The 27,615-nt window shown below is 34.7% G+C and overlaps 5 protein-coding genes across 6 annotated transcripts; 1 reads left to right on the forward strand and 4 right to left on the reverse strand.

The window, feature by feature from the left end:
• The first annotated feature begins 910 nt into the window (after positions 1-910).
• On the forward strand, positions 911-1,512 carry LOC115624682. The gene is made up of 3 exons (XM_030519526.1): positions 911-1,057; positions 1,126-1,290; positions 1,354-1,512. The coding sequence occupies exons 1-3, from the start codon at positions 911-913 to the stop codon at positions 1,510-1,512; spliced, it is 471 nt and encodes a 156-aa protein (XP_030375386.1).
• Positions 1,505-3,558, reverse strand: LOC115633986 (leukocyte surface antigen CD53). The gene is made up of 5 exons (XM_030531509.1): positions 3,186-3,558; positions 2,944-3,126; positions 2,701-2,865; positions 1,782-1,979; positions 1,505-1,724 (listed from the first exon to the last, which is right to left on the reverse strand). Exons 1-5 carry the CDS (start codon positions 3,243-3,245, stop codon positions 1,644-1,646), a joined length of 687 nt encoding a protein of 228 aa, XP_030387369.1. The 5' UTR covers positions 3,246-3,558; the 3' UTR covers positions 1,505-1,643.
• A 563-nt stretch (positions 3,559-4,121) lies between these two features.
• LOC115634118 (protein late bloomer) lies at positions 4,122-6,894 on the reverse strand. The gene is made up of 5 exons (XM_030531682.1): positions 6,603-6,894; positions 6,153-6,335; positions 5,923-6,087; positions 5,662-5,859; positions 4,122-4,347 (listed from the first exon to the last, which is right to left on the reverse strand). Exons 1-5 carry the CDS (start codon positions 6,660-6,662, stop codon positions 4,270-4,272), a joined length of 684 nt encoding a protein of 227 aa, XP_030387542.1. The 5' UTR covers positions 6,663-6,894; the 3' UTR covers positions 4,122-4,269.
• Positions 6,895-10,109: 3,215 nt separating this feature from the next.
• LOC115633948 lies at positions 10,110-18,164 on the reverse strand. The gene is made up of 5 exons (XM_030531466.1): positions 17,847-18,164; positions 11,196-11,360; positions 10,959-11,135; positions 10,676-10,849; positions 10,110-10,608 (listed from the first exon to the last, which is right to left on the reverse strand). The coding sequence occupies exons 1-5, from the start codon at positions 17,904-17,906 to the stop codon at positions 10,528-10,530; spliced, it is 657 nt and encodes a 218-aa protein (XP_030387326.1). The 5' UTR covers positions 17,907-18,164; the 3' UTR covers positions 10,110-10,527.
• Positions 18,165-22,794: 4,630 nt separating this feature from the next.
• Positions 22,795-27,263, reverse strand: LOC115633873 (23 kDa integral membrane protein). Of its 2 annotated transcripts, none has more exons than XM_030531373.1 (6): positions 27,219-27,263; positions 26,768-26,836; positions 23,754-23,927; positions 23,533-23,694; positions 23,274-23,471; positions 22,795-23,211 (listed from the first exon to the last, which is right to left on the reverse strand). In XM_030531373.1, exons 2-6 carry the CDS (start codon positions 26,822-26,824, stop codon positions 23,140-23,142), a joined length of 663 nt encoding a protein of 220 aa, XP_030387233.1. In that variant the 5' UTR covers positions 26,825-26,836; positions 27,219-27,263; the 3' UTR covers positions 22,795-23,139. The 2 variants fall into 2 exon arrangements, with proteins under 2 accessions (XP_030387233.1, XP_030387234.1); XM_030531374.1 differs by having other exon boundaries at positions 26,768-26,833; positions 27,219-27,261.
• Between the last annotated feature and the right edge of the window lie 352 nt (positions 27,264-27,615).

Here is a 27,615-nt window from a genome sequence, read left to right on the forward strand (position 1 = left end):
GCCGATTGTTCCTTTAGGAGCTATGTGATGAGGCTACAAATGGTTTTGTGATAAATTTCATCTGCGCATGGATAATAAAAGACTGCTAACCAAGTTTTATATACGTCTCTAGCTATTAAGGTTCAAAAATTCTCGGTGCTTATACGGTAACCATATTTACCCTGCACAAATGGGGGTCTAAAAAGAAGAAGACAGCGGTAAGGATTTCGATTATAATGAAAGTATTCATATAATCAGTGTTATTGCTTAAAAATCTAAAAAATCTAAATCTAATCAAAATTTGTGTACGTAGCTTCGAGTTAATTGCGATATATAATAAATCTATTTCAGATTGTTTTATAATTTATGTTTTTTTATATTTGCGGGCTATTGTAGAAGCTAGAAGGGAAAAAATAGGGATTTCAACTTGCTCCTTCACCACTAGCATTACAGTTTACTCGTCTAGAGATCAACTTCGTAAGTTGTTTATTTTTTTTATTTTTTATATTCCTTTTTACTCCACTTGGGAACTTCTACAATTACTTTTTTTATTTTGCTCTCTATTTCTAGTTCCTCCAGTCTAGTTTGGATTCATTGCTCTTGTTGTCTTTTTATCACTTCTCAATCGCTGCATTACTATACCCTTTCATCTATAAATAGAAGGTGCTTAGAGTAAACAATTATAATCGTATGAGTCAACTAGATAAGTGAGGCATTAAAAATCAATTTGGTAAGCGAAAACATCCATAAAGTTGAATATGAATTACTGCTGTTGTTTGCTCAGTTGGGCATAATCTGGACATGAAAATGGACAACGCAGCTTGGAAATTATTTGTACTTTACATATTTCTACAAAACATTGAACAGCTAGAAGTAAGTTAAACTACAACAAAGTGGAGTTCCTAATGAGTTTTCTCTACAGTGCTTAACTATGCGTTTTAAAAACATTACATGCGAGAGCAAGGATGCAAGCACGATTTCGGTTGCATATTGTTTTGTGGGATCCTTGAATGTGCACGAGAACTATATTAGTTTGCGTTACAGCCTTCTCAAGAACGAAACTGTCGACAAACTAGTGGTAAATTCCAATACCTAAGCAACATAATATACCTTCTGTTAATCGCATATTCTCATCCGTGGGTGCAGTTGCAAGTTCAACTCATGAGAAAAGTAAGCACTTGGAACCCATATCTGTACGCAATCAAGATTGACATGTGCAAGTTTTGGAAGCACCGTTACAACTATTTGGCCAAACTGATAATTAGTTTTCTTGACGGGCACACCAACATGAATCACTCCTGTCCCTACAAGGTGAGTGCTTAATGATTAATATAGTATGTGCTCTTTGTAATATATTCCACGATTGATCTGCAGAATGAAACCTACCTAACCATTGATAATGTCACAAATATTGAGGTGTCAGAAAAAATTGCCCATCTTCCCCTACCGAAAGGACGTTACGCACTCCACACCACTTTTCAAGCAAATAATGTTACCCGCGCCCAAACGAATATATTCTTTGAAATGATCTAAAACACTTTGACAGTTATATGTATTTATATTAATAGCAAATTAATACTTATTAGATTTTTGTACATTCATTAAATTAACAGGCTAATGAACATTTTAAATTCAGTTACTCGTAGATTAGTTAACGAATTGTTCTACATCCAGGCGGCATTATTGCGGCGACTCTGATTCTTAAGACTGCTCAATAGCATCCAGCCAAAGACAGCGCCAATAGTCTGAAAAGAGATGCTAGTTTACCTGGTATTCCCAAATAAAATGCCCCAACTACTAACCTCGCCTATAATGAGCAGCCAGGACACAATTTTGAAAGTCAGGAGCTTGTCATCCAAGTACTCCACAAACTTCGCCTTGCAGCCGGCCTGGTGAACACTTGAGCTATCGATGCACTTACGATCAGCACAACAGGTTATCGGTATAGCATGCTTGATAATCCAATAGTCCTCGGGGCTATTGACGCCACAGCATTGCAGCTATTTAATTGAAAAGATAATACTTTACTAGTAATTATTATAAATTTCCTATAAGGAAGACAATAGGAGTATTCTATTCCACAAACGAATTTAGATCTTGTCGAACAGACATTGTGAGAGTCTTTGTTTACTTAATAGAAATATTTTAATTATTATTTCATAAAAATAATTTGCAGTTTATAAATAGTCTGCAACCCTTTTGCCGATTACCTTTCAATGATGAGGAAAATTATGTCAAGCCGAAAAGCTGCGGCAATATGATATTTTTGATTGCTCTTGACAAACTATTAACACTTTGTTTTATCAACAAATTAAAGATAACATATATTTAAAGCTACATTTTAGTTATCCTATTAGTAGATTCAGAAATATGAAAGCATATTTTGTGGATAAAAGAGCATATTTAAAAAATAAAAGGCTAGGAGATGTGCGAAGAAGACATTCACATTTTTGAATGCGAAGCAAACCTGAAGAGGCAACTTTCCTTCATTGAGAGCAATTCTTTTAGAATGCTATGTCTATATCATTGATTTGACTGGCCATTTGAATAAGAAGCCGAAAACAACCAGGGCCATAAATATACAAGGTTAGCAAATTATAAGACCGGATGAAAACTGGCTTAACTGTAGGCCTAATAATGGGCATCGGAAATCTTTATACGGTGCTGATATAACGACAAGTTTCTGCACAAATACCTAATAAATTGAGAACAAAATCTTACCCATTCCTCGTAGTAGGCCAAAGCACCGGACTCTTTCTGCTCCTCATCCCACAAACGCTCAAAGCCTTCGTTAATACTGCCCGATATGCCATCCTTGGTGCCATGGGATGCCATGCTAAGAAACAGCAGCTGTGTGAGAATGAGGAGCACCACGGCAATGACGTACTAAACGAAAATCAACAAAAAGACCATCTGTGTTTAGCAAACAGAAAACGAAATCAATTGGAATATATTGGGGCTTACTATAAGCAATCGCACGCGTGCCTCATGTATTGCTGCTAGACATCCAAATATTGAAATGATCAGTATAACCACGCCCAGGCCAATTATTAGGCCGCCCGCCACATTTTCGCCAATACTAACGGCATTCTCGGTAACGCTTACCAGAAAAAAGATGCCAAAAGCAATGAGCACCAGACCGAGCACCTGAAATACAGGAGGCATTAAATTGTGATCGCATCTGTTCTCCCTGCCATCGTACTTACCACGAAAATGAAATTTAGGAGCAGCAGCAGATGCTTCACTGTAGTGGAGGCCAGACCCATGTTGATGACACTATGCCACAATACAGACTAAGCAGCTTCGAAGATGATGACAAGAGCGACGCAATGCTCACTGAGCCAAAAACAAAAGAGACTGTATTGCTTTGCTTATTTTAGTAGCGACATATACATATGTACATACGTACATAGGTGTACATATGTATGTGTGTGTATGTTTATTCGAAATGCATCAATATTAACGTATAAGGTCAAAACCACTTTTGGCCAAACGCCGCCAAGCACCTCGCCCCAATATCCCTCAATATATGGGAGACGTGAGCTTGAAAATTCAGTTACGCAGCTGCTGACCGTAGTGTGTCAGTAGCGTGAATAAACTGAAAAAATGTGTGTTTTGTTTTCAAATTATATACATTCATTCTACATTTTATCTGTCTAGCTATATCTGTGCGATCGCTGCTCCGACTGCTGCGGTTGTTTTGTATCTCAGCTGCTCTCGCTTTTCTCGAGCAACTTTTGAGTTAAAAACAACCGCCCGCCCACCTGCCTCGTACCCGCTTGTGTGTATGTGTGTGTGTGTGTGTGCTTTTCCATTTTATCTTTAAAACTTGTTCATTTCAACTTGTCGTTGCCATAACATCCTACTCACTGTGTATTCTTTCTCCAATTTTGTTGTAGTCAACAAGAAATTATTCAATACTATTGGTGCCCTACGATGTGAAGCATGTTTGTAGTTGTTGCTTGTTGTTGTTGTTGTTGTTGAATGACAGGTTTGTTTACAACTCTTACGTTGCTTGTGGTTTCCTCAAAACCAACGTTGGCGTTTCATTTTATCAATGAAATGAGAAATCGATATGGATCTACGCAGATGTGGGTGAATTAGCCGGGCATGCGCATGGAAGAAATAAATACACTGCGAGATATTTGTTAATAATGTTTTAATTACAACATACACATAATCACATTGCATAAAACCTAAAACTAACATTTTGAGAAACAATTATTTCGTTGCTTTCATCAAGCTTTTTCATTTAATATAAGTACATAAATATTTATTTATCAGTAAGACTTAGCTATAAAATCGTACACGATCTCGATGATTTCGTATGCTATCCACCAGGTAGCAAGCAAGCACGGAGCCAACAAACTGCAAAAATAAATATAGATTTCATTATTATTGAAATTAACAATTGCACTATTAATATATTCCAGTTGATGGGTCTGGCAACGCAGTGCCAACAGCCAAGCTCACCACTCAGAGAGAAAGTTAGCTGAAGAGAGGCAGAACGAGCGAAGAGTCGAAAAGTCAAGCCGAAGAAGGCAAGACGAAGAAGGAAAGAGTGAGAAGTCGAAAGCTAAGCGCTGTGATGGCGAGAAGTGTCGAAAGGACGCTCTTGTTTAATTAAAATCTTATCTTTTAATCAACATATGTTCGTTTAAACTATATATACTTACAGCTATATAAAATTGGAGAATTTTTGGACTGTTATATTTAATTAAATTTTGTGAAATCTCACATTAAACAAGTGAATTTTGTCTTATAGATAATGTAACTCAGCATAACTATTTCAAAAAAATTAAATACATTTTTAATTGAACATCCTGCAAGCGATAAATGGGTAACGTGGGCTTACGCAAATGTTATTTAAAGACAGTAGAAAGCATCTCCTCTAAGACCATACTACTTATGTTTGTATGTTTTATCAATTATCATCTTTAGTTACTTTATATGGCTTGTATGTTAATTTCTTTTTAATTCAAATAACATTTTAATCCAGAACTGCGTCCCTCAACTTTTTCGTTCTTTTGCCTGCTCTTTGTCCTTCAGTTTTGTTTTTTTGGGCACAGGATATTTCATGGCGGAACCTGAATGGCTGTAGCATTTTCTCTTGATTTATTACGTATTTCTACCTTTGTTTTACAAATATGTAGAAATAATATCTCTTTTAAATTAATTTAAAATTGTAATAGAAAAGGTACTATCCTACTAGAAACTATCGGAATTAGTAAATCTCTCGTGAAGCAGTGAGGGACGGCAGGAGTTTAATTAAACTTTAAGCGTAGCCAATAGCTGGATCTACATATGTGAATTATTGTGTATAGCATACAATTTTTTTTTTTTTTTTTGGTATCAGCAGAGTGTTTGTTTTTAAAACTGTCCATCGTGGACAATCATTAAGTTTGTTAAATAAACTTGACGATTAATTATTTCATTTATGATGAGGATATAGGATAAATTTATGTTTAATATACAAATATATACAAGTATTTCATAAATTAAGTCTACGAAATGAATAATTGTGTACTTTTCAATCATTTTAAATCTTCAACTTATATGGGTCGTCGGCCATTAGCAGCTCTGACAAAGGTTTTATTAAATTCCACAATTCTGTTCGTATGAGCTCCGGGAGTTTAGTATTTTATGTGTATTATCAATTAATTGGCATTTTTGTATACGCACCTCCGTTATTATCAAAATCCAGCTTATTGAATTAAAATTCGATGTTTTTTTGCTAATATATTCCTTAAACTTTAACTCACAACCCTCTAGGTATAAATTCATGACTCTCGTACAGTCGTGTTCCACACAACAATTTTGGGGCAACTCTTTATCGAGCAGGAAGTAGTCCTCAGCACTGTTGCGGCCGCAGCAATGTAACTGGCAATAAAAGTGACATAAACATTGCATACTTAATTAAATATGAAATTTTAAGCCACTTACCCACTCTTCGTAAGCGTTGAGTGTGCTGTTGCCGGTATGCTGGGGATTCCAGAGGTCCTCGAAACCCTCCTTTAGAGCGTCAGGCAACGCATCTCTACTTGCCGCATAGCTTATACTAAACATGATCAATTGTATGATTAGGAGCAGCACCAAAAGCACCGCATACTGCAAAAAAATTGCTGAATAATAACAATGTGAATCAGGTATAAAAACAATTGCTCATTACGCACACTGATCAACATTGTCTTGGACTCCATACCGACACTAACTGTGCCATAAATACTGGCCAAAACAACGACTATGCCCAACAAGATGCACAGCACAGCTGCCAGGTTCTCGCCATGGTCCAGAGGTTGCTCTGCAATGCTGCCCAGCAACCAAGCCCCATACCAGATGAGTAGAACGCCAATAAGCTGCGAAGAAAATTAGCAACTTAATCAGCACAGTTCGCCAATTGACACAAATATGACGGCATCGTTTCACAACAGCCTTGAACAACTTTCCAATGGAATCTTAAAAAAAAAACAAACAGAATATTGCTCCCCTCGAAGACCATTTAATAAATTTGCGCTTGGCGATTTCACACAGCGCCGATAGATTGCAAAAGAAAAGTTTATTTTTGGTGAGTGATGCGCCGTTTCCAATTCAAAAGGAAATTCACACGGCAATGCCAAACTTACGGCACAAATCAAATTTATGAGGCATAAAAAGTGCCCCAGCATGCGCGTGCTGCAATGCATTTCGAGGCACAAATTCACATGACACACGCGTATTTGATTTAAGAAACCAACAACTTATAGCAACCCGTCTCGAGCACACTTTTCACGAATTTTCACAACGATTTTCCACCGCGTCGGGTTGCGCACCTTAAGCGACAACGAACGCGCAGCAAATATTCGTTGGGAACGCTCGTTCCGATCACTTGAGCAGTCATAATCTGCCTTTGTTGTGTCGCATCTAGATACGCTGCTGGCGGATCGTCGATTAACCCAACAGCGTCTTCGTTGTTGTCGCCGCCATGTGGAGAGCTATGCTGCCGCTTCGCTCTGAAAATGCAATAACCAAAATATTCGGACAGCGGGAAAAAAACGTATAAATAAAAACACAACTCGCAACTAAAATCAAAGAATACTACATCTGAAAATTAGTACGAGGCACCCACACTCTGACGCAGACACACATAGATATACACACACACATGCGAACACAGCCATACATAGGTGGCATGTGTCACCACGCGGGTCGATCCATAAATACACGAGGGACGGAAGAAAGACGCAAGGTGTTCTCAAAAACAGTTGAGCCTCTCTATTGATCGGGATTTATTATTTTATCCGTGATTTTAATATTATATCTCTATATATATTCATATTCTCTACATATATTCGAAGAAAGACGCAAGGTGTTCTCAAAAACAGTTGAACCTCTCTATTGGCCGGAATTTTCTCTTTTATCCGTGATTTTTATTTAATATCTCTATATATATTCGTATTCTCTATATATATTCGAAGAAAGACGCAAGGTATTCTTAAAAACAGTTGAACCTCTCTATTGATCGGGATTTTTTCTTTTATCCGTGATTTTTATTTTATATCTCTATATATATTCATATTCTCTATATATATTCGAAGAAAGACGCAAGGTGTTCTCAAATACAGTTGAACCTCTCTATTGATCGGGATTTTTTCTTTTATCCGTGATTTTTATTTTATATCTCTATATATATTCATATTCTCTATATATATTCGAAGAAAGACGCAAGGTATTCTTAAAAACAGTTGAACCTCTCTATTGATCGGGATTTTTTCTTTTATCCGTGATTTTTATTTTATATCTCTATATATATTCATATTCTCTATATATATTCGAAGAAAGACGCAAGGTGTTCTCAAATACAGTTGAACCTCTCTATTGATCGGGATTTTTTCTTTTATCCGTAATTTTTATTGTTTATCTCTATATATATTCATATTCTCTATATATATTCGAAGAAAGACGCAAGGTGTTCTCAAATACAGTTGAACCTCTCTACTGATCGGGATTTTTTCTTTTATCCGTGATTTTTATTTTATTTATCTTTTTTTAATAACATTCTATATTTTTTTATTGCATATCCGCTTATATTTTAATTACATCTTATTATATTTTTTTTAAATTAATTATTATAGCTATATCTGAAGCCAAAATCGTAATCATGGTTCACCAAACCCAAGAGCATGAATTTGGCTCAAATATTGAGGCAGCAGATAGAGGGAGTGCGGAGTAAAGTATTAATGTTCTGTTAAAGATCTTAGTAAACTGCAATTGTCCAGATAGTTCAGAGCCAGAAAAATTCGGAAAAAAACTCATTTACTATTAGAACAATAAGAAACTAAACAGAAAAGGCAGCCTATCTTCAATTATATTTTTAAATAAGTGTAAATGATGGAATAAAGTAAGATATCTGTAATAGAGATGGGCATGGGCCGGCTATTTTCGGCCCAAATATTTCTAAACACGGCCCAACACGAACCTGTTATAATCATTAAATGTAAAAACGAAAAATATATCCATATTAAGCACTTTAATATTGTATTAAAGAATATGTACTGAACTATATTTTAACTAAGAAGCCGAGCTCGTCGCTTATTATAAATTTCTCCAGAAGTGGAAAAAACTTGTTCACTTGTTTCATATTGTCAGGGATATTGATTACATGTCTTAACTTAGCAATTCCAAATTCCTTTTTGGCTTTTTTCCAGTACTTTAACACCTAAATTCCTGGATCAACAGCATTACATATGTATTTAGTTATATATTTTAAAATTATTGACCTGGCCAGAAAAAAATACTAATAATTTTTCATTATTAGTGTCAAAAAATTATGAAAAGTCATGTTGACTATTTTTTTATTACTTTCAAAATCTATTATTGACCGACCCAGAAAATTTTGTTTTGCATTATCAGTTCCCAAAAATTAAGAAATATCGGGTTGACTATTTTTTATACCCTGTACCCGTAGGGTAAAAAGGGTATATTAGGTTTGTGCAAAGTATGTAACATACAGAAGGAAGCATCTCCGACCCCATAAAGTATATATATTCTGAATCAGCATGACGAGAGAAATCGATCTAGACATGTCCGTCCGTCTGTCCGTCCGTCTGTCCGTCTGTCCGTCCGTCTGTCCGTCTGGATGAACGCGAGGATCTCAGAAACTATAAAAGCTAGAATAACCAAAGTTGGCATCCAGATTCTCCTAGGTCCGAGTAAGGACGAGTTTATTTTTTTTTTTTTAATTTTCCCCCCCTTCCCCCGCTACAGAATTTCGTCAATAGCGTCCACATTTCAAATGCTACCTAAACCAAACTTTGCACACATAATTAATATATAATTGTCTACAGTTGTTTGTTTGTTCGGTCAATTCTGAGAAAAGTTATTAGCGAAACAAATTCTCTACAGTACAACCCCCACAAACTGCAGCAACAAGTTCGCTCTTCTTCTTCCTCTTTTTGCTGCTGCTTCGGGCGCATATAACTCAGTGACGGAAGTTTACCTGGGTACAGGGTATTACACTGTCGGGCTTGCTCGACTGTAGCGTTCTCTCTTGTTTTTTATTACTTTAGTTGCTTATTTTTTTCGTGTTAAATTCGTGTTTTGTCGTGCCTTTTTAGCTCAGATTCACAGATTCACATGTTCTTGCTAAAAAAAAAAAAAAGCCTTCTAACGTGCGACCTCCGTCATGAGCACGATCCGTAGCATTACGGGTAATCCAGGTTCAACTGTATATCTTAAATACTAACATTCAATTAGTATGCTTCTTATTCTTTTAGAGTACAGACAAAAACGCCTCTTGATAAAACATCAGACATGTTTTCCCACTTAAAAATTTAAAAACCGAATATTTTAAATAAAAACCGAGCTATTAAGCATTAACTTTACAGCAACTTACCTCAGCCATGGCAGCAGACAACCACAAACCGGTACTTTACGACCAACCCTCGCGAGAGAAGTACGGCTATAACGGAAACTGCGGGCGGCCAACATTTTTTGTTGGGCTTGTCATTTACAAATGCAGAACAATGATGTCAACAAATTTGATCTAAAAATGGTCTGTGTTTGGTATTAGCATTGAAATTACATTTTCAACTGCAGTGTGTGGGCTTGAATTTTTGGCTGAAATTTTATCATCTCCGAAATATTAATCAATGTTTTATGTTAACTAATATACGTAAACTTTATTGCGAACTTGCTTAAATGTAGAGAAAACTTTACATAAAATAACTTGCACTTGAAATGTTTTTTTTTTTTGTTAAATTACACAAATAATTACGTTTAAGTTTAGAGAATTTCAAAGCGAAACTATTGTCACATGCAATAAAATATATAAGTTGCTTTTACAAGTATATTAAAATTACTTTGTATGGTTTTTCTTGAAATTTCCTTGAACACTGATTTTGGCACTCAATGAGCTCTTGTGCGCGCATGCTTGAAGTGTAGATGAACATGAGGTAGACTAGCAAACATCATAAGTATTCCAATGGACATTTTATTGCTTATTATTTGCACAGTATTGAGAATTCTTTGGCCTTGAGTATGTGCACAATATCTTAAGACTGCAAACGGTGCTTATTTTGGAAAGTATTTCGAGCGTCGCCAGCGATTCACAATACTATTGGCCAGCACATAAGCAAAAACGGCACAGACGAGCTGCAGGTAGAAATCAGAACGTGAATTTAAAAAAAAAATAAACCAGTAGAAGAGCCACTCTACTCACCTCCACAATCACCAGGATCACCGCAAATATGTTGAATGCTGTCCAGCGATCGGCAATATAATCCAAAAACTTTTGGCGACAACCCTCGACATTGAGTTTATCGGTCTCGCTATTATAGCAGCTATTTGGCGGCAGTATGTAATCTGTAGATCCAACATTACCGCAGCAATCGAGCTGTTCATAAAAAAATCAATACGTGAATATTTTGTGGAGTGCCTTTAAATGGTCAGTTGGCCATAATTTACATCAAAGGTGCCTGCACCGCCACGCCTCGCACACTTACCCAACGCTCTATGTTCGCTATTTGGCTGACATTTCCGGGCTTAATGGGCACGGGCTGATCGCGCCACAACTGATCGAACGTCTGATCAACATTGATAAGGAAAGATGTTTGGAAGATCCAAAAGAAGCCGACCACCAATACTTCTAGTATCACCAAAACGATCAGTATGACCACGAACTGTTTCAATTGGAAATTGTTCAGTCATTTGTATCTTCGTATCAATTTAATGGCACTCACCGTTTTCGACATGCGACTACTCTCACGTGTGGCACCCAAGGTGCCAAAAATGGCAGCCAGCACAACAATCACGCCCAACACGATGATGACTAAGGCGGCTATGTCGAAATATTCCAATTTTAAAATAATGTACACGCCAAGGGCAATGACTATCACGCCAAAGAGCTGTAAATAAAGCAGGAAGGTAGACTTTTAAGTAAACATTTTTAAAAGGACAACGCTTTTTTCAGGTACTGTAATCATTATAAGTGTTATTAAAAAATTGCAAATTAATGTTTGTTTTTTAATTTAATGATTAATTTTGTGTTTTACTTTACAACTTAACTAATAATCATTATTTTTTAGCAGAAGAATAAAACTCATAAAATAATGATTATTCTTTAAGTTTTATTTTTTTGATAAAAATAAACCTCAAGTTGTAATTCATAGGAAATAAGGACAAAATGTATATATATATGCTATATATTACAGTTTTGGGCTAAAAAAACGTTCTTAAAAAAATATTTTCAAGCAATTTTACAGCTTGAGTTTTATTTTTGATCAAAAACATAAAACTCACAGAATAATCATTATTTTATAAGTTTTATTTTTTTGCAAAACTCAAAAATAATCATTAAATTTTAAAAGAATGAATAAAGATTAAAATTTATAAATCATGGTGAGAAAATAATATCTCTAAATTTCTCGATTTCTCAGTTTTTTTTCGTTTAAAAAAAAACAAAATAATTATTATTTGCGGTCTCCGCTTTTTTTTTGCCAATGATGAGACTATAATAAACAAATAATACTTTTATTGGTACTGGCTTTGGTTCTATATGTATAGCAGATCTCTCCAGTATAGAAAGTTGGTGCCTAGTCATGATTAAATGAGGTTTTCAAACATCCTCTTCAATCTTAGGAACATTTAATAAATAAATAAAAAAAACTTTTCCAACATCATCTTCAATCTGTTGCCACCCATTTAACAAAAACTTGTACTATATATCCGACTTGCTTATTCGAACATAACGAATATAACGCACAAGCAGATCTGTACTACAAATATGCAAAACTGTTTTATCAGAAATTATTGAATAAATATTACATTATTTAGTTTAACATTTGAGTGTAAGTAATATCTGCACCTCCCATATGTATCCCATCTCGTAAGCAGGAAATTATTTCCTTATATGGGCCGCATAGTGACAAAATTCTTGATCTTGAGCTACACTCCAAATTTGACAAAGATTAAGAGCTCATTCATTCAGATTTCTTATTGATTTTGCTCTTCAACATCCACATTCGAAACTATTAATCAAAACGGAAACAAAACCAAACAATTGTTCAATGAAGCATGTGGCACAAAGTATCTTTAAGCGTTTGTCGTTAAATTCAAAACTATTAATCAGAGAGTGGAAAAAAAAATAAACAATACTTCAATGAAGCATGCAGTATTAAAATAAACAAATTTTAATAATTTCCACTGGGAAAACTACATTTTAATCTAAGCTAGGTACATGTCTGATGTTAAAGCTCTTTACAAACATTTTTCTAAATATGAAGCACTTAACTTTATAAAAGGTTTTGCAGGATATTTAAAGGGAAGAGCAAGCATGTTGAAACATGTCTTGTTCTCACTGTTATATAGTAGACAAAAATGTTGATATTCCTGATTGTTAAACTGTTAATTGTATTTTTAAATTCATTCGGCACATAATTTAAACTTCAAATTTAAACTTCAAATTCAGTGGAAGAATAAGGAAACTCTACTGATTCCTCAACAGCAGGAAAAAGCTATCGCTGAAGAATAAAGTTCTGATTTACAAAACAATTATTGCTCAAACAGAGGGGGTAGGCAGCTTTTTTCAAAGGGGGGCAACAAAAATTTAAATTTTAATTAAATAATGCACGATGCGTTTAAATAATATCATTTACATATCATGAACAGAAAAATTTCAACAAATCCAACTTAATTCCATTTTAAGGCGAAATAGTGCGCCATAACATTGAATGTTTGGTCGACTTCATATTGCGATAATGCCACCTTCCTACGCCTTTTTTTTTTTTTTTTGAACATATTAATGATAGTTATTGTAATAATAACAGCAAAATTAATATAGAGAATAAAATATTTGAGGTAACCCCTGAAAAAACAAATAAGTATTGCATATCATTTGTATTGTTATGACATTCGCAGACGCTTCCTTTTTAGCATAATTGTTGTGCAAATTGGTCGACCACTACACACATTACGTATACGCACAGTAGTCAACACTTTTCGAGCATTTTCCCTCTCACTATCTATCGGTTTGTTTTGTTAAAAAAATGCGCAATGCAAGCTGCAAATTGCTTTCGCTATTTTAAATTTAGCATTTAAATGACTCACATGAACTCGGGCGTTAGTGGGAATGTAAGCGAATGAGGGGAAATGTTGGCATGCCCCTGCGAAAGTAAACAAATGAAAATTTGGCTCACTTGCACATTTAAAGAAAATAGTAATAAATAAGCAATGGCACGCTGCCAGTCAGAATACACACACAGACACACAAGTACTTGAATATAGTAAATGCGTAATAACTATTTATTCATTGTTTTCTATAAGTCATGAATTTTTCATTGGCGTTCGGCAGCGTTTGTCAATGTATTTAACGCCAGTTGTTGTTAGCAGCCAGCAACCTGTTGCCTTTACAATTGTAAATACAAATAGTATAGGCCAATATATGTACAATTGATAGACCAAACAACAACTTGAGTGTGAACGACGTTAACATGTTGGCTGGCCGCTCTCCCCCTCACCCCTTTCCCAGTATTCATACGAGTATTCGTACGAGTATGACGTTAACTAGCGGCCCATTGACATTCTCACTGTGTGGTTTTCAATTTCTATGACAATTCATCAATAGGCCAGCAACTCCAAAATTGTAAGCAAAACGACGTAATTATGAGTGATTCGTGCTATTAATCATGTAGACTTAAAGCCTTTCATACACGTTTGGCTCTTGTTGTAATTTGTCGATAGTCGACAAACACAACTTCTTGCCTAAACTGGTTTCGACGGCAATGTCTTTATAATTTAAATGTTTGTCTGCGCTCAACTGCACCTTTTAAGGCCTCGTACTATTAGTGTACTATAATTCAAATGAGGTCGCCGATTAATAAAGTAGCCAACATTATTAGCTTGTGGCCCAAGTCAAATGTCTGGGACGACAAAAAGCCAAGTAAATAGTATCTACTATATAACAAATATGTATATAGTGTTTCTCTACAATTACACTGGGGCGGGGCAATTATAATAATGCCAGTTAGCCTTAGTCATACAAGTAGCCTACACATTTTTACAATTTTTAGTCCAATTTCAAATATGATTAACTAATGTGAGAATACAACTAATAACTTTATAAAACTTTATACATAGTTGTGCGATGCCCGTTTGAAAGCAGATTTAATATCGCTCGGGGCTCGATATTAACGCAGACATCTGGGTCTTCTTTTTTTTTTATTGTACAACAGCACTTTATTATAATTTATTGCGCATGGCACTCAATGCGTAATTACTAAGCTCCAAGACCCAAAACAAATAGACAAGGGAATTCATAGTTTAGTGTGTAAACAAGCATGCTGTCAAAGGGGGAGTCGCCTTCAATCAGGGCGTATCGAATGAATGAATCGCTTGCTGATAAAAATAAATAGATGCACGTTCCATGAGCTAGATTAGAGCATAGTTTTCAAAATGGTCCTACCCCAACAAGAGGAATTCAAGAGCTGGCTGATTCTTAAATGTATAATTTCCTCAATTATTAAAGCGTTATTTATACTTTTATTGTGAATTTAATAATAATCGTTTGAAGTTTAATATTTTTAGATCAGAATTTATTTTTTTTTTTTTTTTGCTATATTTAATGAGCTACACAGTGATTATTAGCAACTTCAAATTTTTACTTTTTGATGAATTTTTACTTTACTTTACCGGATACTTTTCCACACTGCTTGAAACTGCTTGTTTCCTTAATCGGCCACTCAAAAGGGAAAACTGCTTTGTTGTGGTCGTGCTCGTATGGACAACAATTTTATAAATGTTTCAAAGTTTCTTGGAAGAGATTAATAAGAATTCCACCAATTTAATGATGATTTGAAGTAAATTTCTTAAGTAACAGCAGCAGAAGAAATTTTAATTGGAGGGGAGTGGAGTGTGCAATAAAGAAAAAATCATAGCTTTATCAACGCTTGTCTACTTACTTTGATGACTATACTACATACTAGAGCTGTGCAGACTCTAATGTGCCCTTTTACACTTTTAGGTGTCTGACTATATCAACCACGAAAGCAAACATAAAGACAAAAAGCCATCATTTAAGTGCTACTGACTCGATACTGTCAACACTTAAAGTTTTAAGCACTCTAACAAACTAGACGACATGCGCATTAACAAGTACTTTTTACTAGACATAGACTTAAATATTATCTAAATAAACGCGGAGAATTTCAGCGACAAGTCGCATAGCAACTATGAAGAGTAATGATAGGTTTGTATTTGAACAATTTGAACACTAAAAACTTTATTAAATGAACTACTTACTGCTGCTAGGCTGCTGGCCAAGGCGCGCCACTGTCAAACGCTAATTTGCACAATGCTGATAAGCAAAACAGCACAGATAGTGGCTTTCGATTAAATGAATGACAAAAACAAACAAATGACAACTGTTAATTGCACGTTCGCCCGTACTATGTACCAAATGCTTTGTAGTTGTATGTGTGTGTGTGTGTGAGTGTACGTGTGTGCGAATGAACAAAATTTGAAAAAAATAAAAACTAGAATAGCTTCACAAATGTCATTGAACAGCGAGATTTATGTGGGTTTACAGACGCCGTGGCCCGCCAACATGCGTGCGCGCATAAATAACCAAAAACAGAAACGTAACTCAAAAAAGGTTTTGCCCTGCCCCTACCCTACCTAAAATGCAGGCCACACAACACATCTGCCATTTAATTAAGAGCATACGCACAGTATGAAGTAATTTGTGTGAGCAGCCCAGAGGAAAACGCTAAAAACAGCAATTAAAACGCTCAGCATTAAATCAAAGTTTACTCGAATGGAACCAATGGCGGAAAATGCGCATACGCCGCATGGTACACCAAAAAAGTCCAATAGTATTTGCGCAGCGACGACGTTTCGCCTCCTTCATACATTTTACTATTTAGTTTAAACAAAAAATATATGCTTTTATGAATATTTGCGTGGATTTTAGTTTTTGTTTTTGCCGCAGACATTTCGTCTCTCTATCTCTATGTGTGTGTCGAACTGAGAAATGACATCAACAACTTTTAGTTGCTGGGATTTCGTAAGGAAAATATACAAAACATTTTCATGCACAAGTAAAATAAACTACAAAATATTCTACGACTGTCGCGTCACGCCGCCACATCTGAGCGTCTAAGCGACTGACCGCGTTTCGTTCAGGGGCAAGTCTTGTGGCGTGGGTGACCAAGTTCCTCTCATTTTATATATTTATTTTTATATATTTTTGCTCATATTGTGTTGCGCCAAATGAGCAAAATATTTTTTAAATCAAAATTGCTTGAAAAAAATAAAAAGCGAAACAAAAATAATCACTATCGGAATTTAAAAATGTGCAGAGCTACATACAAGTATATATAAATAAAAACTTATATATGGATTTTGATGTTGTATAAAAGGCGGCAAAGCGAGATCAAAATAAATTTATAGAGTTATCGCAAGTTTGGGCATTGGCCAGGCGACGAGTGCAATAATACTTAAAAAGCAAAAGAATTCCATTTTGGAGAAATTCATTTTAACATTTCAGCGCACACTTGCCTCTGTCTTTTTCTAAAATTATTTGATCGCATCGATTGGGGAACAAATTTCCATTCGGCAATCACATTTCAATTTTAGGAGCTGCGCCCAGACAACATTTCAATTTGCATATGAATGGAACTGTATTATTTTACAGCGAACCTTGGAAAATAATTTAAATACCATATAATTAGCCAATAAACATAGCAACATAACAAAAAACAAAAAAGCACAAACATATAGTACGTTGAGAGTTTAGCATTGAACTATAAACTGTTTGCATGAATATTGTATGTTCAATTACACAACAACTAATGTTTATACGCATTCTAGTTCGCTAGTTAAAGGTATTTAGACACCAGCACACAAGTCAAGGTAGTCTATTGTTCTAAATGCTATTATTGTATTCATGTGTTTATCAAAAAAGTAAACAAGTGCTATCTGCAATATCTTAATTACTTGATGAATTGATCAATGTTTACGCAGAAACCTTTTGTTGTTTAATAACTTGCCAGCATTGTAACGTTGTAGAACATTTGGAGAACTCTAGGTAGCTGATGGCAAAGGTTAATGACAACAACTTCTGGCCAAGCTCTGTGGTAATTATAAGTTATAAAGCTATTATAGTTATAAGACGCGCTCACATTTACAAGCAACGAGCGCGACTTACACCATAACTCACAAGCCAAGCTCAAATTACAAGCTTTTCACACCTATGGCAGAATTAATCATTTGCATATTTATAGTCCTATGTCCAAATATTTTGGGCACACCAGCCACTAATCCTCCTATAGGCACAACAGTTTCAGGTTTCCGGTTAATAAATGAGCATATTATGTGCTAAGTATTGCTAGTCTTACCGCATATATTGTATCCCAGATTAAGGAGAAGGCCTTTAACGTTTTGGTGGAACAAGCCATTTTATTGACTGTTTATTCAGCTTTAGTTTAATTTTAATGAATATATGAACTCAACACGTTCATAAATATAAAATAAATCTTTTATTAATTGTTTTATTCTCTCGATTCACTTCTCACTTTGCACTTTGATCGAAACAAGCACTTGTTTACAGCCCGGCCACAAACTTTTGGCAAATAACAAACAGTTTGAGTTGCTTAGAAATTTCAAACGTCTCTGTTAACGGTTGCTGGCCGACGTTGCTGTGGAAACCATCGTGTTCGCCGCTCGAATGAAAAAAACAAAATGCCGAACAGCCAACGTGCGCCGCACAAGAAAAATATGTATGTTGTTGACAGCGAAACTTATTTAGCGAACAGGCGAATAGACAGTGCTGCCATAATTTTCTGAGCAAAAGTAGCTAGATTGTCAAAAAATTAAAGCTAAAAAAGCTAAATCCAAGGCAAATTAAGTTAAAAAAAAGCTGGATTTAAAAACAATTTTTTCTTGATTAAATTTAAGGAAATATCTGTTTTAATGTTTCCATATTAATTCTATACATATTCCTATTTTATAGCTTATAATAAAAATTGAGATTCTTGTAATGTAAAAAAATTATAGAAGATTCACAATAAATTAATATTGAAAATGTTCAATTCTATAATTCTATCTATAATTCTCTTCTATAACTCGATCAGTTCATCTAAGCTCACTGCCTCTTCGTCAGAGTAATAAATTCGGTTGCCTACTGCTCGCAACCATTTTTGAGGCAATGAATACTCAAAACAGCATTTGTTTTTACGATTTAGTCCCTATCTTTAATTGAAAATAACCTAATATATTTATGACAATATTTTATTTTGTTTATAAAAACCCATACCTTACGCTTAAAATGGAGTTGAGCGTATTTAAATTCATTCCATTCCTTAATTTTGATTTTACCAAGGTTACATGGTAAATCAAACTAAATTTAGCGTTTCCAACGTCGTTTCTGAGGTCCACTTCGTGCACGCAGGTCGCAAAGCTTTGCAGTTAACCCGCACTTGCAGTAGCTGCAGTAAGCCCTTGTGGAATCCGTAATATCTTTGCGGAGCCACTCTTTAAACTCGGCGCTCTGCAGCCACACCTCGCGAACATTTTGTTTGTATAATTTAGACATTTCTTAATTCAATGAAGACATATTTGCACACAAACAGTTGATAATCAAGCATCAAGGTGATTTTGATCGAGTTTATTATCGAAAGTCGCTTATCGCTACTTATATTCATGATTTTCAGTGTTGACAAAGATAAAGGGACAAAATATATGGTGAAAAATAAAGTAAGACTAGAAAAAGGCTAAGTACTTTTTTTAAAGCTAGAATTTCCGCAATTCGCAATTTTTGTATTTTTCCCGCACTGGCATTAAAAATAAAGCCAGATCTAGCGGGAAACAAGCTAAAATGGCAGCAATGCGAATAGACGACGAAGCAGAAAAAAAAAAACGGAGAACGAAACGACGGAACGAAACACTGAAACGAAACGTCGCGAACTGACACTGAATCGCAAAATGTCGGCGTAGACATGGGCGCCCAAATCGGGGCTGCATTTCATCTCTCTGTGCCAAGATATTCAAATGAAAAGAGCCACAGCGACAACATTTACGCTGCGCTATTTTTATAGTTTTACATAGTTTTCAACAATTTCTGTGTTGGTGTGACACGTCGTGCTGCTTTTTAAAGTTTCGCGCCTGATGTAAGCCTTATGATGATGACTCATATGCCTCGGACTGTGTGAGAACACGTTTTCCACAAGCGATTCCAAAACAGCTTCATTCATATTCTTATTTAATAAATTATTCGTTTCGTGATTTTGTATTTTTCTCAGCCTCCTCTGTGTGTAAGGGATTTTATAAATATTTGTCCGTGAAAATGTTGCAAAATGCAAAGCTCTGCCGTAGATCCGTGGTTGTTATTTATTGTGGAGAGTCCAATATGGTTCTCCGTAGAGATTAGTTACTGGTAACCAAATATTAGAACTTCCAGAGCTAACAGAAAAATGGCTACGTTTCGGGAATATAAATTATATAATTCAATTTTATTGTCACACATTCGTATTAGAATTGGAATCTAAATTTTACCTATGAATAAATAAACCGTTTTAGTATTTAAAAATACTATCAGAATGGAGGAGGATTTGCTAATTTACTAATTTCTAGTTCTTCATAATATTTCTGTCTACTGCACTTTTTTAAACAGAACTCTCGTTTCCCTGGAATTGGACCCATGCTGGATACCTATATTACAATTAATTGAGCAATTATTATGAGAAATATTAGATAAAAAAAGATAGAAAGAGTAAGTAAGAACGATAATGGTAATCTAAGCACAAAGGGTAGTCAGTTCTGCAGGTAGGCTAGATAAATGGAAGATTGTTCCATGTGGATCTATAAGAAACAGAAAAGTAAAGACGGCCTAAGAGCACAGAGGAGTCTAAGCCCTTATTTAGAATAACGCCACCATATAAACAGTATATGAACCATGTTCTGAATATCAAAAGAAGTTCATTATATTTAAAACCCACGCGAAAGACTGCTCGAAAATTGTAAACTTAAAAAAAAACGCCTTGGGGCCTCGCCTTAATTTAGTTAGAAAAGAATCATCGTACCTTCCTTTCATGCCAGACAACAATATTAGGTAAATATCGATTAGTGCATTGGTAATATCATGATATACTTACTATGTACTTGTACTTATGTATGTACTCGTATGTATAAAATGACAAATTTTGTTTGTTTTATTTATCTAAAAAGGTAACAGGTAACTGACAAAAAGACCACAAATTTTTGAAGCCAAGAGAAATTTATTATAAAATTCTAAATATACGTATACTTTCATTTTGTTTTCAAAATAGAATGCTATAACTGTAAATGGCTTTATCATTTGAAGTTGGTTTTGTAATAATCAAGGTTTACCGATTTTTAGCCCCTTACCCATTTCTATCCTATTTATAATGTTCGCATGAAGTTCAACATGTTTAGTGTTTAAATTAAAAAAATGAAAGCACTGAAAAATGGCTTGCTTTTAATGTTTGGGTTTCCCAAGAAAAATTTTACTTTAGCAACGGATTTTGCTTACATTTTTAAAGTTATTTGCTTGCTTGAACCGAGAATCAGGGGCTTTCTAAGTTCTAAGTTTTAATTAAAAACAAGATAGAACGCTACAGTCGAGCAAGCCCGACAGTAAAATAGCCTGTACTCTCCACAAAAAAAGAAAAATTAAAAAAAAAAAAATTTTTTTAATAATTAAATTATTAAAAAAAATTAATGAATTAATTAATTAAATTAAATTAGAATATATGTTTATGTTTAGTTTTAACAGCATACATTTACATCACGTACCTATGCGTGTTTATATGCGTGTATGTATGCAGCACAAAGTTGAACCAAAGCAGCAACAACAACAACAGCTGCGGGCAGCGCTGCCGACAGAGGCAGCGCATGAGCAGCGATTTTACTTATGGCTATAACTTTCTTCAGAATTGACCTATCATGATGAAATTTGGCACACGGACACATTAGTACTAACTGGATGTACCTACCAAAATTGATTTCAAAATTCCGAGAATTACGGAAGTTATAAGAAAAAACACGAATTGCGGGGGAGTGGGGGGGTGCATCGAAAAAAAACTCAAACTCGTACTTTCTCGGTCTTAGGAGAATATGGAAACCAAGTTTGGTTATTCTAGCTCTTATACTTTCTGAGATCCTTGCGTTCATACGGACAGACGGACAGACGGACAGACGGACAGACGGACAGACAGACGGACAGACGGACGGACGGACGGACAAGGCTATATCGACTCGGCTTCTCATCCTGATCAAGAATATATATACTTTGTGGGGTCTGCCACGCCTCCTTCTGTGTGTTACATACATGCGCACAAAACTAGTATAGCCTTTCACCCTTTGGGTACAGGCTATAAAAATATGACGCTTCTTCTCTATTTACATTACAGAAATCTACACATAACTGGGCTATAAAAGTTCAACTCCACAGACAAGAATAGAAAACTCTATTTTATGTTTAAGAAAGAAAACCGAACTGAAACATATATACTCATGTTTCAGCAGAAGCTTAGCAGAAAAATATTTCATTTCATTCATATTCAGACTACAAGATAACGCGGTTCTTTAAAAACAAACAATTTTAGGGAAAAATCATAGCGGCAAAAACTACCTCTTTAAATAGTAATTATATATGATAACAAGAAATTTTTGTTACGAAATACTTTGAACTTTGACAGCTGAATTGAACAAGTGTCTTAAAATATCAAAACTGATTAATTTATATATAGTTGTAACGACCAAATTACGTTGTATATTTACGATAATTGTGCATATTTAAAAAGCTATTGTCATATTTTATTGTTTGTTTTTTAACATTCGGCTTTAAAAAGCATCTTTCCTTCAAGCCTTCCTTAGTGATCTGTAGAATTAGAACTGCCGGCTTTGGTGATTTTTTTAAAATTTGATTTTTAGACTATTATTATAAACCACAATTTAAAAAAAAAAATAAAAAGAAATGTAAAACCAGAATAAATTTGGAAGAACAGTGGAAAATATTCCACTCTTTAAAACATCGACTAGTTGTGTTTGCTAATTATTTTCCCTCTTTTCATAAAATGCATTTTTTTAAGATATAGATTTCGATTCCCAATTGCAATCCAATTACAACATAAAAAGTAGTTGCAATATTTATATTATTTAAATAGGTAACAACAAAATGCTGACAGATAGATGTTGGACAATAATAAATATTATCTTCCCTTTTATTAAATTACAAGGTATTTAGCCGCCACATAGTTCCGTTAAAAATATATATGTGTGTATATATTATAAATAAATACATTTAAAAAACATTTCAACGACATATTTCAACTCTTAAAATAATAAGCCAGCGGGAACGTTTTTATTTCGTTAAAAGACCAGGACTTTATCAGTATTATTAAACGGAATTCAGAACCTTCCCGAGTGCTGGGTTTTAACTGTAAGGCATAGTAGGTATATGAGTTATCTGAACAATTTAAGAAATTTACGATTTTCAATTAAAACGTATATAACATGGTTAAGGTCACAGATTTCAACGATAAAATAATGAATTTGATTTATTTTTTGTTGCCAATCAATAAAGCACAGCCAGCTGCCATACGGTAGGAGCAGAACGCAAATGCATTTTGGTTATTCCATCTAAAATTCTATTTTGTATTCTGAGCTTTATTAAAAATATGATCGACGATGATCGTTCCGCATGCTGTTGCACAGAAGGCAGGATATGACGCTGAGTATTATCTGTAATGGAATGTATATATGAGTGTGCGAGGCATATAGTATTATTATTAAGTTATACTGACCTCCAGTCCAACTAGCACCCAGCCTACAATATTGAAAATGCCAAGCAAATGGAACCAATAATCCTCAAACATCACACGACATCCTGCGTGTATGAGGTTGTCTGCTTTGCTAGTATCATGATCTCGGAAGCAGGTGTCCGGTGGCAAGCGCTCATTAACAATGTAATCCTGTGGACTAGCACGTCCACAACACGAGAACTGAAGAATAATTACAGTACGGATAATTCAGAAAATATTGATTTAAGGTCTATGCTCTTACCCAGTTCTCATAGAGGGACATGGCGCCGGGGCTGTTCAGCTCTTCCTCCCAGGCCAAGTCCACTGCATTGGCCAGATTCGAGGATATTGGTCCATGGCCTTTGGTGAACGTGACCAAAACCAAAATTTGTGCAATGATGATTATGAATATAATTACGATGAACTATAAAAATCAATGGTGGCATTAAATACGAATGTGAAAATTGTCAATATTCCACTCACCGTCACTGTACAGCACACATTTTCCCGCCACGCGGACAAATATCCCCAAAGGATGACGACTAGTGCTGAAACACCCAGGCCTATATAGCCATAAGCTCCAATGGAGCCCACATCGTTCACATCATAGGACACAACCACATAGATTCCAAAGGATATGAGCACCAAGGCAAGTAACTGTCGAGAAAAAATTACAAAATAACAAAGACAATGAAATTAGTGCAATTAAAAACAGAAATGGAAGAAGAATACATTGATTTGGCCTTGTTCTGGAGATTGAAAAAGTCTTGGAAGCAAAAAGAATTTGGTCGTTTAATTTTGAATATTTCAATAGATGTTTCTGAGATTGCTTTCTTTACTCTCTTAGTATTTTATTATGTGCTATGCATTTTTTAAATATTTTAGCAACTCCTATGCAATATTTAGGGCACTTCCAAAGAAATATAGAATTTGAAATAGAAATAGCGCTGCAGGAAGAACAGTAACATAAAGGAAAACAGAATGCTTAGATGATTTGGCAACTTTTGTGGTGCAGAGTGTTTTTTAAATAGTTTCGTAAGCCTGGCAACCCTGTCTTAAGACCTATAATGCTTATATTAAATTTTAGATCTTCTACATAATTATATGAACTATGGAAAAGTGTTAACTAATTTTTGGTTCCTCCAAGTAATTTTTCGAATACAAAAAACTGGTACACCAACTTTGGATAACAGTAGCGAAGGAAATTATTTCCAATTCCAAAGTATATGTACATCGCCATGGCTCTTACAGCTCGAAATTTGGTATTTTACTTGTATTAGTAAGAATTCTCATTTTAGCCTCCACTTGTTGTTTGTTAAGTGTAATCATTGCCTCTGACTAATTTTGGCTGTTTATCAGAAAGTATAAACAAATTAAAAATATTATTTAAGCTTTGCACTTTTCTTAGCTATAAACTCAATCAAATTTTCCCATTCTCCTTCATCTAAATAGCTTTTAACAAAAATTGACTTTCCTTTTATTTTTTTTTTAAATTTTTTTCTCTTTTCTATTAAGTTGAAATTTTGGCGTAATATTATTCTATAGCTTTGTTGTATTACATTATATTATAATACCATCTAAAACATCTCTATTGTAATCTGCGGCACAATTAGCTGATTTGAGTTTCTTTCTGGATTGAAATATATATACATATATAGATATGTATACCCAAACAAACTTCCGGTGCTGAGAATAACTCATAGCAGAAGCAAAATGAAGAACTGAAAGACAATTGCGTTAAAATAATTTACGTTTGATTTCAATAACATTTTGTTTCCCATACATTTGTATTTGCGTTATTTTTGTATCGTTGTTGTAAATGTCGCCATACAGTCTTCCACAACTAAAGCCATTCTGATTGGCATAGACTTTTCTATAAAAGTGAGCCTTTTGAGTGCGTTTTATGTTAATGGCTCCGCATAGGCGTCTTGGAGACTAGTCTGACTGGCGTCACAAATGGCGGTGATGTTAATAGCAGGACTCGCTTAGATACAGAAACAAACATAAGTCTGACGTAGGGAGAACAACAATAATATCTGCAGAGTTTCAGCATGGTCGTTAAATATTATTTTTGGTCTTTGTTTGTCCTTTAGGTGACCTATTTATGTATATTTGTTTTCAGAGCGGCAAACTTTGTTTGACTGAAAGTCTATCGCATATCACATTTTAAACATTAAAACCGATATTTTTATATGTTTTATTTTCGTGTCGTTCAACGAAACAGAGAATTTGTAAAAAAAATTAATTATATGCAAGAGACCTGATACAAACGCGTACATAAGAATGTATGTACATGCATATACATATGTATGAAGGTATGTATGTATGTATGCATATATTGTTTATATTATCCATGAGTGTGCATGTGTTGAATCGCTTCTCCGCAAAATTGTTAAGTCTTCCAAAAGTGACGTAATCTGTTGAAGTCAGCAAATTGCGAAAAATGAGCCAACACGAATTTGTTGTGAGCTTCAAACGCTTATGAACCAGGTTGGTAATTTATATAGCCCTATAGTGTATTTCTAATCCTTTGAGTGTACTTCTATATAAAACTAGTCCTCTATTTTGGCAATGTTTTCGACTAACTGTGCTCAGTTAATGCCAAGAAACCAATCAACATTAATTTCCACGTTCAATTAAAATATATTTGTTTTATAGGAAGAAATTGCTTGCAATAGATAGTTAAACCATTTTTGATTCATGTTGGCGAGTCATATTGATTGAATTCGTCAGCCCAAAAAAATGTGCAACTGAACAGCAATTGATAATTAAGAATGATCATTTTCTAAAAACTACTTCTCACTTGCAATCTACAAGTATATTTTAATTTATAGCATTTGCAAAATGTGCACTGACCTAACTAACACCTGTTTATACGCCAACTTAAACAGAATAGTTTAAACAAACTAATAACTGATCGAAGACAGCATGGGATATATTTTAAAAGGTGGCATCTGTTTAACAACATTTTCTGCATTTTCATTTCGAAGCTGGTATGCAAATGTTTAAAAGCTTTTAAAATGTTCAACAATAAAAGATGAATGTACATTCATTCATTGTTTTTGTTGTGCAATGTGGACCCAGAGGGCACCCGTCTATTTCCTTCAAACGAGCACATACTTTCGTTTTCTCATAAAAAAAAAAACACTCAAAACATCATATTTATATTGACTTAGATAAGATAGCATAGTATGTGCTACATATTTATAAAAGAGGTCAACAACCATATAAATGGTTTTATTTATAAAATTCAAAATTATTACACATGAATTACGATAAGTAACAGAATGTTCCCTGAAAACTGCAAATTAAAGTCATAATCTACGGAAATTAGGGGGTGTTGCGAAATGGACGCAATTTTTCTTTAGTGCCGTAGAATTGTTCAATTAGCGAGTCGAATGAAGGCGCCAATTGACAATGCCAATCAACCAAATGGCAGACGAGTAGTATGTACAATAATTGAATTCATTTCGCTTAGTTTAGTTTAGTTTTCTTACCGTGCAGATTATATCCAATGCATAAACAAACACCTTGAGGCACGATGTTGATGCCATTTCGTTCGTCTACTAAAATTAAACAACATGTTGAATTCTTAGAAGAGCTTTATGATGCATGTTGTACCCTTTTCTTGTGGTACATTATGTGATATTATAAGTTGTCTCTCACTTAATTGCGCTCATGAATCACATACAGTCCACAAACTGTGGCTTTCAAACAAATCTACAAGTATTTGACCAATTGATGGAACAGTCGATCAGTTTTCAAGCGATTGGTGTATTTGACATATATCTTGGACACTATTTATACATAATAAGATACATAGTATATATCTATCTAATAGCTACAACATGAAGCTAATAAACGTGCCAAGTTTACAGATGTGCGTTCCCACTGTTTATTCATACATGCATACGTTTATATGTATGTTTATTGATACCGGTTGCTCACCACAATCTCCGTCGAACTTTTGCCAACCGCAAACCACACGCGTTTCCACTCAACTGACGCCAAAAGCTTTTGCTTTGGGCGCACTGCCGGTTTCATTGAAAATTCCGTGGCTGTTACTTTAAAAGCTCGTATCAGCTGAACTATGAACTAGTTTCACACCGAAATCCGAATAGAAAATATATGGCCTTGCCAGATCAATGAATATCAGACATTTTGAAAGAAATGGCAGCCCCCAGTTGGTTATTCCTTACAAATATCAAAACATAAATCACTTTGCAAACGTTTGAATACATTTTATTTTGCAAATTGACTGCATTTGCTTATAACAAAGAATTGATTTAAATTAGGAGCTATTCAATATTGTGATGGATTTAATTATATTAAACATGGATAGGAA

This window comes from Scaptodrosophila lebanonensis, unplaced genomic scaffold, assembly GCF_003285725.1.
Source record: "Scaptodrosophila lebanonensis strain 11010-0011.00,11010-0021.00 unplaced genomic scaffold, SlebRS2 tig00000001-arrow-pilon, whole genome shotgun sequence".
NCBI classification, from domain to species: Eukaryota; Metazoa; Arthropoda; class Insecta; order Diptera; family Drosophilidae; genus Scaptodrosophila; species Scaptodrosophila lebanonensis.